General features: G+C 46.4%; 2 protein-coding genes across 2 annotated transcripts; both read left to right on the top strand.

Annotated features, from left to right (window-relative positions):
* The first annotated feature begins 5,596 nt into the window (after nucleotides 1-5,596).
* Nucleotides 5,597-13,139, top strand: LOC147963709 (uncharacterized). The gene is made up of 8 exons (XM_087529671.1): nucleotides 5,597-5,636; nucleotides 10,353-11,266; nucleotides 11,346-11,513; nucleotides 11,575-11,610; nucleotides 11,728-11,823; nucleotides 11,905-11,969; nucleotides 12,043-12,493; nucleotides 12,849-13,139. Exons 1-8 carry the CDS (start codon nucleotides 5,597-5,599, stop codon nucleotides 13,137-13,139), a joined length of 2,061 nt encoding a protein of 686 aa, XP_087385797.1.
* LOC147963710 (auxin-responsive protein SAUR40-like) lies at nucleotides 8,070-8,375 on the top strand. The gene has a single exon (XM_087528749.1). It carries the CDS (start codon nucleotides 8,070-8,072, stop codon nucleotides 8,373-8,375), a length of 306 nt encoding a protein of 101 aa, XP_087384875.1.
* Nucleotides 13,140-14,334: the final 1,195 nt, after the last annotated feature.

Raw genomic sequence — 14,334 nt, 5'->3', positions numbered from 1 at the left:
TCCCACTCACTTCTTTCGAGAGAAACTCCTTCTCTAGAAAGGATCCATTCTCAGCAACGAATATCTTGCCTTCGGATCTGTGATAGAAGGTGTACCCAACATTTTCTTTTGGGTATCCTATGAAGACACACTTCTCCGATTTGGGTTTGAGCTTATCAGGTTGAAACTTTTTCACATAAGCATTGCAACCTCAAACTTTAAGAAACGACAACTTAGGTTTCTTGCCAAACCATAGTTCATACGGTGTCGTCTCAACGGATTTAGATGGTGCCATATTTAACGTGAATGCAGCTGTCTCTAATGCATAACCCCAAAACGATAGTGGTAGATCGGTAAGAGACATCATAGATCGCACCATATCTAATAAAGTACGGTTATGACGTTCGGACACACCATTACACTGTGGTGTTCCAGGTGGCGTGAGTAGTGAAACTATTTCACATTGTTTTAACTGAAGGCCAAACTCTTAACTCAAATATTTTACCTCTGCGATCATATCATAGAAACTTTTATTTTCTTGTTACGATGATTCTCCACTTCACTCTGAAATTCTTTGAACTTTTCAAATGTTTCAGACTTGTGTTTCATTAAGTAGATATACCCATATCTGCTCAAATCATCTGTGAAGGTCAGAGAATAACGACACTTGCCGTGAGCCTTAACACTCATCGGACCGCATACATCAGTATGTATTATTTCCAATAAGTTAGTTGCTCCCTCCATTGTTCCGGAGAACGGAGTCTTAGTCATCTTGCCCATGAAGCATGGTTCGCAAATCATCAAGTGATTCATAATCAAGTGATTCCAAAAGTCCATCAGCATGGAGTTTCTTCATGCGCTTTACACCAATATGACATAAACGGCAGTGCCACAAATAAGTTGCACTATCATTATTAACTTTGCATCTTTTGGTTTCAATATTATGAATATGTGTATCACTATGATCGAGATCCAACGAACCATTTTCATTGGGTGTGTAACCATATAAGGTTTTATTCGTGTAAACAAAACAACAATTTATTCTCTTACTTAAATGAATAACTGTATTGCAATAAACATGATCAAATCATATTCATGCTCAACACAAACACCAAATAATACTTATTTAGGTTCAACACTAATCCCGAAAGTATAGGGAGTGTGCGATGATGATCATATCAATCTTGGAACCACTTCCAACACACATCGTCACTTCACCCTTAACTAGTCTCTGTTCATTCTGCAACTCCCGTTTCGAGTTACTACTCTTAGCAACTGAACCAGTATCAAATACCGAGGGGTTGCTATGAACACTAGTAAAATACACATCAATAATCTGTATATCAAATATACCTTTGTTCACTTTGCCATCCTTCTTATTCGCCAAATACTTGGGGCAGTTCCGCTTCCAATGACCAGTTCCTTTGCAGTAGAAGCACTTAGTCTTAGGCTTAGGACCAGACTTGGGCTTCTTCACTTGAGCAGCAACTTGCTTGCCGTTCTTCTTGAAGTTCCCCTTCTTCCCTTTCCCCTTTTCTTGAAACTAGTGGTCTTGTCTATCATCAACACTTGATATTTTTCTTGCTTTCTACCTTCGTTGATTTCAGCATTACGAAGAACTTGGGAATCGTTTCCATTATCCCTTGCATATCATAGTTCATCACGAAGTTCTACTAACTTGGTGATGGTGACTAGAGAATTCTGTCAATCACTATCTTATTTGGAAGATTAACTCCCACTTGATTCAAGCGATTGTAGTACCCAGACAATCTGAGCACATGCTCACTGCTTGAGCTATTCTCCTCCATCTTTTTAGCTATAGAACTTGTTGGAGACTTCGTATCTCTCAACTCGATTATTTGCTTGAAATATTAACTTCAACTCCTGGAACATCTCATATGGTCCATGACATTCAAAACGTCTTTGAAGTTTCGATTCTAAGCCGTTAAGCATGGTGCACTAAACTATCAAGTAGTCATCATATTGAGCTAGCCAGACGTCCATAACGTCTGCATCTACTCCTGCAATAGGTCTATCACCTAGCGGTGCATCAAAGACATAATTCTTCTGTGCAGCGATGAGGATAATCCTCAGATCACGGATCCAATCCGCATCATTGCTACTAACATTTTTCAACATAATTTTTCTCTAGGAACACAATAAACTGGGAGCAACATCGCGAGCTACTGATCTACAACATAGATATGCTAATACTACCAGGACTAAGCTCATGATAAATTAAAGTTCAATTAATCATATTACTTAAGAACTCCCACTTAGACAGACATCCCTCTAATCTTCTAAGTGATCACGTGATCCATATCAACTAAACCATGTCCGATCATCACGTGAGATGGAGTAGTTTGAATGGTGAACATCACTATGTTGATCATATCTACTATATGATTCACGCTCGACCTTTCGGTCTCCGTGTTCCGAGGCCATATCTGTTATATGCTAGGCTCGTCAAGTTTAACTTGGGTATTCCGTGTGTGCAACTGTTTTGCACCCGTTGTATTTGAACGTAGAGCCTATCACACCCGATCATCACGTGGTGTCTCAGCACGAAGAACTTTCGCAACGGTGCATACTCAGGGAGAACACTTATACCTTGATAATTTAGTGAGAGAATATCTTATAAAGCTACCGCCGAACTAAGCAAAATAAGATGTATAAAAGATAAACATCACATGCAATCATAATATGTGACATGATATGGCCATCATCATCTTGTGCCTTTGATCTCCATCTACAAAGCATCGTCATGATCTCCATCGTCAGCGGCATGACACCATGATCTCCAGCATCTTGATCTATATCAATGTGTCGTCACATGGTTGTCTCGCCAACAATTGCTCTTGCAACTATTGCTATCGCATAGCGATAAAGTAAAGCAATTATTTGGCGCTTGCATCTTATGCAATAGAGAGATAACCATAAGGCTTTTGCCAGTTACCGATAACTTCAACAAAACATGATCATCTCATACAACAACTTATATCTCATCATGTCTTGACCATATCACATCACAACATGCCCTGCAAAAAACAAGTTAGACGTCCTCTACTTTGTTGTCGCAAGTTTTACATGGCTGCTACGGGCTGAGCAAGAACCGTTATTACCTACGCATCAAAACCACAACGGTAGTTTGTCAAATTGGTGATGTTTTAACCTTAGCAAGGACCGGGCGTAGCCACACTCGGTTCAACTAAAGTTGGAGAAACTGACACCCGCCAGCCACCTGTGTGCAAAGCACGTCGGTAGAACCAGGCTCGCGTAAGCGTAGGCGTAATGTCGGTCCGGGCCGCTTCATCCAACAATACCGCCGAACCAAAGTGTGACATGCTGGTAAGCAGTATGAATTATATCGCCCACAACTCACTTGTGTTCTACTCGTGCATATTACATCAACGCATAAAACCTGGCTCGGATGCCACTGTTGGGGAACGTAGTAATTTCAAAAATTTCCTACGCACACGCAGGATCATGGTGATGCATAGCAACGAGAGGGGAGAGTGTTGTCTACATACCTTCGTAGACCGTTTGCGGAAGCGTTATATCAACGCGGTTGATGTAGTCGTACGTCTTCACGATCCGACCGATCCAAGTACCGAAAGCACGGCACCTCCGAGTTCTGAACACGTTCGGCTCGGTGACGTCCTCGCCTTCTCGATCCAGCAAGAGGGGCGAAGTAGTAGATGAGTTCCAGCAGCACGACATCGTGGTGACGGTATTAGTGAAGAACAATCTCCGCAGGGCTTCAGCTAAGCACTACGAAAACTATGACGGAGGATAAACTAGAGGGGACAGGGTTGCCGGCACACGGCTTGGTGTTTCTTGATGTGTCTTTGGTGCTAGCCCTGCCCCTCTATGTTGGGGAACGTAGTAATTTCAAAAATTTCCTACGCACACGCAAGATCATGGTGATGCATAGCAACAAGAGGGGAGAGTGTTGTCCACGTACCCTCATAGACCGAAAGCGGAAGCGTTAGCACAACGCGGTTGATGTAGTCGTACGTCTTCACGATCCGACCGATCAAGTACCGAACGTACGACACCTCCGAGTTCAGCACACGTTCAGCCCGATGACGTCCCTCGAACTCCGATCCAGCCGAGTGTTGAGGGAGAGTATCGTCAACACGACGGCGTGGTGACGATGTTGAGGTTCTACCAACGCAGGGCTTCACCTAAGCACCGCTAAAGTATTATCGAGGTGGACTATGGTGGAGGGGGGCACCGCACACGGCTAAGAGACGATCAACTTGATCAACTTGTGTGTCTTTGGGGTGCCCCCTGCCCCCGTATATAAAGGAGCAAGGGGGGAGGCGGCCGGCCTAGGAGGAGGGCGCACCAAGGGGGGAGTCCTACTCCCACCGGGAGTAGGACTCCTCCTTTCCTTGTTGGAGTCGGAGAGAAGGAAAGAGGAGGAGAAGGAGAAGGAAAAAGGGGTTGCACCCCTTGTCCAATTCAGACCAGAGGGGGGGGGGGCGGCGCAGGCCTCCTTCCTTTTGGCCTATCTCCTCTATTCCCGTATGGCCCAATAAGGCCCATATACTTCCCGGCGAATTCCCGTAACTCTCCGGTACTCCGAAAAATACCCGAATCACTCGGAACCTTTCCGAAGTCCGAATATAGTCGTCCAATATATCGATCTTTACTTCTCGACCATTTCGAGACTCCTCGTCATGTCCCCGATCTCATCCGGGACTCCGAACTCCTTCGGTACATCAAAACATATAAACTCATAATATAACTGTCATCGTAGCGTTAAGCGTGCGGACCCTACGGGTTCGTGAACTATGTAGACATGACCGAGACACGTCTCCGGTCAATAACCAATAGCGGAACCTGGATGCTCATATTGGGTCCTACATATTGTACGAAGATCTTTATCGGTCAGACCGCATAGCAACATACGTTGTTCCCTTTGTCATCGGTATGTTACTTGCCCGAGATTCGATCGTGGGTATCTCAATACCTAGTTCAATCTCGTTACCGGCAAGTCTCTTTACTCGTTTCTTAATACATCATTTCGCAACTAACTCATTAGTCACAATGCTTGCAAGGCTTATAGTGATGTGCATTACCGAGAGGGCCCAGAGATACCTCTCCAACAATCGGAGTGACAAATCCTAATCTCGAAATACGCCAACCCAACAAGTACCTTTGGAGACACCTGTAGAGCACCTTTATAATCACCCAGTTACATTGTGACATTTGGTAGCACACAAAGTGTTCCTCCGGTAAACAGGATTTGCATAATCTCATAGTCATAGGAACATGTATAAGTTATGAAGAAAGCAATAGCAACAAACTAAACGATCAAGTGCTATGCTAACGGAATGGGTCAAGTAAATGATATCATTCTCCTAATGATGTGATCCCGTAAATCAAATGACAACTCATGTCTATGGCTAGGAAACATAACCATCTTTGATCAACAAGCTAGTCAAGTAGAGGCATACTAGTGACACTTTGTTTGTCTATGTATTCACACATGTATTATGTTCCCGGTTAATACAATTCTAGCATGAATAATAAACATTTATCATGAAATAAGGAAATAAATAATAACTTTATTATTGCCTCTAGGGCATATTTCCTTCACTCTTTTTATATGTTGAACCCTGGGGTCAAAACTTGGAGCAAAAGCCTCCTCAAAGTCGGTTTTGCCCGAAAGCCAAGAGTCCCACTCGGACTCCAGGACCAAACGCCACAATCCTTGGCGTCTGGACCAGACGCCATGGGCCCCGACGTCTAGCCCAGGGCCAGACGCCAGGGTCTCCGGCGTTTGGCCCCCTGGCCTCCGCAAAACTCCTTTTGCACCGACTTATAGCCTCATGGGCCTGACCCCTTGGCCAAACCATATCATCCAATATATGAATCTTTACCTCCGGACCATTCCGGACCTCCTCGTCATGTCCGTGATCTCATCCGGGACTCCGAACAACATTCAGTCACCAACATACATAACTCATATAATACTATATCGTCAACGAATGTTAAGCGTGCGGACCCTACGGGTTTGAGAACTATGTAGACATGACCGAGACACCTTTCTGGTCAATAACCAATAGCGGGACCTGGATGCCCATATTGGCTCCTACATATTCTATGAAGATCTTTATCGGTCAGACCGCATAACAACATATGTTGTTCCCTTTGTCATCGGTATGTTACTTGCCCGAGATTCGATCGTCGGTATCTCAATACCTAGTTCAATCTCATTACCGGAAAGTCTCTTTAGTCGTTCCGTAATACATCATCCCGCAACTAACTCATTAGTTGCAATGCGTGCAAGGCTTATAGTGATGTGCATTACCGAGTGGGCCCAGAGATACCTCTCCGACAATCGGAGTGACAAATCCTAATCTCGAAATACGCCAACCCAACAAGTACCTTCGGAGACACCTGTAGAGCACCTTTATAATCACCCAGTTATGTTGTGACGTTTGGTGGCACACAAAGTGTTCCTCCGGTAAATGGGAGTTGCATAATCTCATAGTCATAGGAACATGTATAAGTCATGAAGAAAGCAATAGCAACAAACTAAACGATCAAGTGCTAAGCTAACGGAATGGGTCAAGTCAATCACATCATTCTCCTAATGATGTGATCCCGTTAATCAAATGACAACTCATGTCTATGGTTAGGAAACATAACCATCTTTGATCAATGAGCTAGTCAAGTAGAGGCATACTAGTGACACTCTGTTTGTCTATGTATTCACACATGTATTATGTTTCCGGTTAATACAATTCTAGCATGAATAATAAACATTTATCATGATATAAGGAAATAAATAATAACTTTATTATTGCCTCTAGGGCATATTTCCTTCAGGTCGCGCCCCCGATGTGCTTGCCCCGGACAGCTGTAGCTCCTCCCGGTAGTAGATTCGTCCTGCTCAATGACCTTCACGGTGGCTAGGGCACGTTGGGCATCGCCATTGCCGTGCGTGCACGCCATCGACGAAGCCTGGTAGGGGCTTCCCTGCTCAATGATGGCGATAGCCTATGCCTCGCCGGGAGCGGGGCGAGCTGTGGCCTTTGGTGCGGTGCGCGCGAGCAGCATCAAGGGCGCAGGTGCGCTAGCAGCAGCAGTAGTAGGGGCGCAGGTGCATGCGAGCAGTAGCAGGTTCTGCTCCTGGTGGCGCTGCATGTGCAGGCACTGGAGCTTGCAGTCGCAGTTGGCGAGCCCATCTGCTAGCCCCACTCCCACGAGCACCCTTGCGCAGCCGACCCTCTCCAGCATCGACGTGTGTGGAGAGCGTCCACCGAGCACCGAGGGCGACAGCGACCACGTCGGAGCAGCAGCCGGACGAGGACGGATCTCGCCGGATCCGGTGTCGGGTGGGGCAGGTGAGGTGGGTCTGGCCGGATCCAGCGCGCGGCACGAGAGAGCAGCGGCAGGAGCACCGAAGAAGCGGTGGCGGCGCTGGGATTTTGGGAGATTTTCTTTATGCGGCGGAGAGGAAGATAACACGAGCACGAACCATTTTTTTATTTTTTCTTCCAATGACAGGTGGACCCCATACAACCACACGTTCTGACAACGTTAGCCAACCTCGCCGTTACATGTGGGATGTTAAATTGTGGCACGTCACCTTGACTAGCGGGCCCCATCTGTCATAAACACGCTTAATGGAGACAAATCCGCCGATCAGTGTTATTTGCAAAAATATTACGGTATACACGGTGTTTATTGCAACAAAAATGTAACGGTGGTGTTTTTTGCAAACTTAACCTTTAAAGTGATGATTTTGTGCAATTTACTCGAGATTTCAGACATTGGGGGGGGGGTGGGGGGATCGAGTCTCTGCCGGGATGGGAGGGACCCTTCATCCACGCACGCACTCAGCATCACCACGCCTTGTCACATACCCTACGTTTCCTACTATCTGAACTGAACGTCTGAACTCTGAACCCCTTTCGGATGATCTTCCTCTCTCTCCCACACTATAAAGCATATGGCATGGATCTCTCCAGCAATCATCACGACACCACCACGCCATCGACCATCAACACCTTCAGTTCCCATGCTAGCTAGCCACGCAACGCAACACACATAAATAGAACATAGCCGCAGCAATGGCCGCCTGGCTGAGGAAGGAGACAGCCGAAGCATACTACCTCGCGGCCGATGCCGGGGGCGACAGAGGGAAGAAGATCCCCAAGGGGTACCTCCCGCTGGCGCTGGTGGGCGAGGAGGGAGACGGCGATGAGCGGGTGCTGGTGCGGATCGATGCGCTCAAGGAGCCGTGCATGGCGGCGCTGCTGGAGATGGCCGCGCAGCAGTTTGGCTACAGCCAGCCTGGCGTCCTCAGGATCCCCTGCGACGCACAGCAGTTCCACCAAATGGTCAGCGCCATGTGCAGCAAGACCAAAGCCACGTAACTAGGTGACTGTGATCTGTCTATTCTATCGGTTTATCGGTCGGTGAACATTGCGATATGCTTTCGGGGCCGGTTTATTTAGTCAGAGAAGGAACAATTCATAGTGCGCGTCGTCTAAACATGTGTGCTCCTGTCTGAACATGGGAGCGGTTGCGCGCGTGCGAATTTGTCACTTCAATTTGCTACGAACTGAATAGCGCTCCTGTCAATTTGGTTGTTCAGTGAACCGTTCGTGCAGTGCAAATCAACATTTGTTCAGGCAGCTATTTCATTTTTTCTCCATTGGCGTGTTCATGCTCCTTCTCTTCGTACATTGCAAATCAACATTTGTCACTTAACGCCCAAATTGACAACTAAATTCAGTTTCGACAGATAAATCAAAATCGACAGTATACTTGTCGTGGAATTGTCACAGCAGATGTCCTTTTGCAAGGACTTAATCGTGGAGCCATCGCAACTAGGAAGCTTAAAGGGGTTAATCAGGACAAGGACACGAGAGGTTTATACTAGTTCAGCCCCTTACGGTGAAGGAAGGCCTACGTCTAGTTGGGTTGGAATTGCTTGAGGTTTCGATGACCAGGGAGCGAGATACGCTATGCCTGGCTCTCGATTAGTTGTTTCTTGCCCTAAGCCGCTGGCGGGCCGTCCCCCTATATACACAGGTTGACGTCCCGCGGCCTACAGAGTCCCGGCCGGCTCATAAACAGTGTCCGGCTCGGCGACTAGTTACTTCTACCTTACAGTACAAGTTATACCATCATGGCGGTTTATCTGTACGGGCCTCAGAGTCGCCTGTGGGCCTTTAAGCCTTTTAGTGAACCGCCATCTTCATGCCTTGTTCTTGGGCTTCTGATGAACCTCTATTTGCGTAACCCGACCCCTCCTGAACGGCTTACACAAATAGTCATATCCCCAACATTAGGCCCCAGATTGATTTGAACCTGTTAATGTCAATCTTTGAAACCCTTATGAACTGGCCTTTAGTCTTCTGTCTTGCGTGAAAATTGTAACCCGGTGTGACGTCATCCTCTGGCTCCGGGTTAAATCATCGTGACGTCATCTTCAATAAAAAACTTATATTTTAATTCACCATATCTTCAACGGATCTTTGCCTTTACTGACCCTCCCGAAAATCGAGGCGTCGGGGCCGCTGGATAATGATGTCTTGGTCTCCTCGTTTCTCGCGCCGTCTCAGTCGGTCCTCCTTATAAATAGGCGCGATCTAGGTCTTTTTCATTTCTTCCGGTCGTCTTCTTCCTCGTACTCCCTCTTCTGCCGCTCGAGCTCCGCCGCCGCCACCGTCGGAAACCTCGTCTTCACCGACTCAGGCCGCTGCATCACCCTGTTTTTTGACCAGAGAAACAATGGCAACCCTCCGCAGTTCTTCCACATCGGTGAGTTTTCTTTCCCCCTTTCTCAGATCTACATTAGTACTGTCTTGAGTTCGTCGACGTTCATCGTCGCCCGACGCAACCTCCATTAGTTCTTACCTCTAATACCTTGTTCAGATCGTAAGAACCACATAGAACTGCTGCGGAGGATGTTGTGTGCTTATTCCATATGAAAACAGATCTCATTTCCTTGTTTTGGAAGCCCTCCTTGAGTATATGAACTTCCCTGTACTGTTTTAGGTCTAGAAATTTTTCCTTTCCAGAGCATTGTTTGATCCAAAATAATAATTGCAATTTGTGAAACCTGTTTGCTCCACACTTAGCCAAAAACTGTATCTGTTGACTCTGTTTCAGCCATAGTAGTCCGTGTAACTGGTTTAAGATAATACCGGCTGTCAGCACCGCTTGCCTCTGGCGACTTAAGGAAACCTTAATCATCTTTAGTACCTGCAGTTGTTTAAACATTATTACATAGTTACCTGTATGTCATTAGGCCCCTTCTTAAGCCGCCATCTTAAATAACCCAATAATGTTTATTCTCCGGGTTATAATAAATCGGAAAATTTCCTTTATCTTTTTGTAGGTTTCAATTTACCCAATGTCACCCAAAGCTGTTAAACCTCCGGTTACCTGCAACTGGGTCCCATCCATTGTTACAGAGAGCAAACTGTCCGAGTTTGTAAAGTCTGGCCATCTGCCCAAGAAGGATGTCATGTCTTATCGTGCTCCTGACCCGTCTGAAGAGAAACCTCAACCCAAGGAAGGGGAGGTGATCATTTTTACCGATCACATGTGCCGGGGATTTTCTCCTCCCGGTTCAAAATTCTTTAGAGACGTTTTGCACTTCTTTGATTTAAGGCCTCAAGACATCGGGCCCAATTCCGTGTCAAATATCTGCAACTTCCAAGTTTTCTGTGAGGTCTACCTTGGAGAAGAACCCAGCCTACCTTTGTTCAGGGAATTGTTCTATTTAAACCGGCAGAATGAGCGGGCCAACGGGCCCAGTCTGGAGCTTGGTGGCATATCGATTCAAAGGCGGAGAGACTGCCTATTCCCTTATGCTGAATTGCCGAGTCATCCAAAGGACTGGAACCAGACATGGTTCTACTGCCAAGATACTTCTCCGGCTGGTGAAAACCCGCTGCCCGGCTTCCGTGCATTGCGTCTCGAACCTACTCACCCGCTGCCGGATAAGTTGACTGCTATTGAACGTCTGCCACTCACCCCTACGATCAAGAAGATTAAAGCTCTTTTAGGGAACGGCTTAGATGGCATTGACCTGGCCCGAGTCTGGGTTGCTTGGAGAATAATTCCATTAAGCCGCCGCCCCGGCTTAATGTGCAATTATTCAGGTGAGAAAGATGACCCTCGGCATCATAGTCCCGATGACTTACCAGCTGACATAGTGGAAGCTACAACTCAGTCTTTGTTGAAAGAGGGCACAGTGAATAGTAACGCTTTCGGCTTACTACCTTTTTGCAAGAAGAACCCGGCCCCTGCAGTAAGTTTCCAGCCGTCGGGTTATTTTTTTATCATGTTATACTGTATTCTTACGCATAACCCTTTATAACCTTTTACAGGCAAATGATAACTTCTGGAAAATCCAATATGATCATGAGGCGGCCAAGAAAGCCAGGGCGGCCAAGAGAGCCGAAAGGAAAACCGCCAAGCCCACCACTTCAAGGAAAAGGAAGCCAAGCGCTTCTGAGCTGTTTCAGCTTGATGATACTGATGATAACGAGGAAGAGGTAACTTTTTAATTTCCCTTTCCCCTTTATCACTACCTTACTGATATTAACCTTCTTTCAGGAAGACACGGGCAACAACCAACCCGTCGAGGAAGAGGTAATTATAATCTCCTCCGACTCCAAGCTTCAGCCGCGTCAGAAAATTCGAAGAGTAAGCCGGAAAGTAAGATTTTCACACCCTTTGGCTTACCAAGATCCTGACTTTCTTTTGAAGCAACAACAATTTGAAAACCGAAGGCAGACCCGGACCAGCAAGGATGCAGAGCTATCCTCCGGCTTGCCTGACACAACCCGGAAGCGTCGGACTGAGGTTATCTCCAACTTAGACCCTTTTTTACCTTTGGCGGGTCTAATCCGTCAACCTCTCAATTCCTCTGACTCCAATTACCAGGATACCTCTCCTTCATCCGGAGAGTCCATGCAATCAAACATGCCGGCTTTTAAGACTGCCCCTGGGTAATATCAATTTATTCACCTTATGTTTTTCTTTCTTCATGTTTCTTTACTTATCTCTCTGCTTTGCCCACAGCGTGCAGGTTAAGTCCAAGAAGAAAACCGAGAAGGATAAACCGGCCCAAACCCCTGTGGTGACTGAACCGGAACAGGGTATAGCTGCTCCCGACTCTTCCACACATCAACCGCCGCCTGAGCCGGCTCAAGACATTGCAGCACCAACTTTTGACCCTCCTGCTGAAGATATTCCTGATGATTCTGTTAACCCGGAGGCACCTAGCCCAGTCAAAACGGCTGACCCAGAAGTGGAATTTCTCAAGGCTCAATTCGTTGAGCCGGCCAGGCCCACCGTCCTTGCCAAATGCTCGGCTAAAGAGGAGCTGCTAGAACGCCGTAAAGCCAAGATGGATATCACCGACTATACTCATTTGAGTATTGGAGAGATCGTCTCAGGCTATATCAACCAGGTGCAAAGCAGCTGTGACCTGGAAATTGACATGGTGAAGCAAATACAGCAAAAATCTGAGGTATGACTTATGCTTCCTTAGTTTCAATCATACTTACTGTACCAGCCCCCAAGTCTATTGCTTATGAATAAATATGCTATAGACTTAGAAAAATTGTTAGAGCTGCTTGCCCGGCTTAAAGAAAAATATTTAAACCGGATGTAACACAATACCTTTAACTTGCGATACACATTAGCCCCCAAGTGCCAAGTATCTTTGCTTGCAAAGCATTTGGGACTTAATATCCAGGACCGACTTAATAATTTAGAAAGCTTCGATATGCATTAGCCCCCAAGTGTCAAGTATCTTTGCTTGCAAAGTGCTTGGGACTTAATATTATTTACCGTAATCTTGACTACTATCCGGTGCAATGCAGGCCACCATAAGTCAATTTGAATCGGAGATCGCTGACTTGAAGAACCGCCTCGCAGCCCAGGAGATTGAACTTCAAAAGGCCAACTCCAAATTTGAATTCAGCGTCTCTGAACAAGAGAAGCTGAAGAAAAAATTTGAGTCGGAGAAGAAAATTTGGACTGACAAAAAGGCCGGACTGGTGACCCAGGCCGAGACAGCAGAGGCGTCGCTGGCAAACGCAACAGCCGAACTGACCGGCTTACAACGCCAGATATCTTGGATGGTCTCAGCGATCTTTGGTAAGTTATCTTAAGCAAGCATTAAATATTGTAAATATTCCTTCAATTGTTACCTGAGGTTTACCTTATACTTACCAATACAAGCCCCAGGAGCACAAACCTCAAGCAGAATATGCTGATCAAATTGAAGGCGGTGTATACTCTAGTAGAGCAACTGTACATCGGGTCACAACGTGCCTTGGCCGTTGTATCCTTATCAAATGATGTGCCCTACCTCTTGCAAGGTGTGTTACAACGACTTGCTGTACTTCCTCAGTGGATTCAAGAGTTGAGACGGGCCCAAGCAAGAGCCGGAGCAATAGCCGCTTTGAGTGGCCGGGCCCCAGTGGCTGTGGCGATGCCGATCAAGTGGGTATCGACAGCTATGTTCTCTTTGGTTCGAATACGACCTATGTTTGAACAGGAAGCCCCCAAGTGACCATAAGAGTTGTTTAATGACGCTGATTCGAATACGATCCACGTCAGACCCAAAGGGGTTAAGATATGATTCAAATATGATCAAGAAGCCCCCAAGTGGGTTTGGCAGTATGCCGATCAAGTGGGTATCGACAGCTATGTTCTCTTTGGTTCGAATACGACCTATGTTTGAACAGGAAGCCCCCAAGTGATCACAGCTAGATTCAGATATGATCATAAGCCAGACCAAAGGAAAGCCGGATTTAGATATGATCCGCTTCTCCTTGGTTATCCACCACCTGACAAAGAAAACACATAAACCTTTTTTGGGAATGGAAAAAAGGACAGAGGTCCTGCTTTATTGCTTTATGTAATATACATAGTATAAGTATATACACATTAGAGCCGATGGCTCAAGTATAATAAGGCCGAAGATGAGCGATATTCCACGGCCGACGGGTCTCCTCCTCCGACTTACATGAGTCCTTGTGCTCCCGAACGTCTATAAGGTAGTATGATCCGTTGTTCAGATTCTTGCTGACCACAAAGGGTCCTTCCCAAGGAGGGGATAGCTTGTGCATGTCAGATTGATCCTGGATGAGTCGGAGCACTAAGTCGCCTTCCTGAAAGGTTCTGGACCTAACCCGGCGGCTGTGGTAGCAGCGCAGGTCTTGTTGGTAAATCGCCGAGCGGGCTATTGCCAAGTCTCGCTCTTCATCCAACAGGTCAAGTGCGTCTTGCCGAGCTTTTTCATTGTCTTCCTCAACATAAGCCGCCACACGGGGTGAGTCATGATGGATGTCACTTGGCAGG

The sequence above is a fragment of the Triticum urartu genome, chromosome 6A (genome assembly GCF_056163025.1).
Source record: "Triticum urartu cultivar PI428250 chromosome 6A, HENAU_Tu73, whole genome shotgun sequence".
In the NCBI taxonomy this organism is placed as follows: domain Eukaryota; kingdom Viridiplantae; phylum Streptophyta; class Magnoliopsida; order Poales; family Poaceae; genus Triticum; species Triticum urartu.
This window is presented reverse-complemented; position numbering and strand designations above follow the sequence as displayed.

What these genes read in the sequence shown, in the direction of transcription:
- LOC147963709 (XM_087529671.1), top strand. Translation starts at nt 5,597, where the DNA reads ATGTTGAACCCTGGGGTCAAAACTTGGAGCAAAAGCCTCC. An exon ending in GCTTTTAAGACTGCCCCTGG is followed by an intron (nt 11,970 to 12,042) that starts GTAATATCAATT and finishes CTTTGCCCACAG; the next exon opens with CGTGCAGGTTAAGTCCAAGA. An exon ending in AAATACAGCAAAAATCTGAG is followed by an intron (nt 12,494 to 12,848) that starts GTATGACTTATG and finishes GGTGCAATGCAG; the next exon opens with GCCACCATAAGTCAATTTGA.
- LOC147963710 (XM_087528749.1), top strand. Translation starts at nt 8,070, where the DNA reads ATGGCCGCCTGGCTGAGGAAGGAGACAGCCGAAGCATACTACCTCGCG.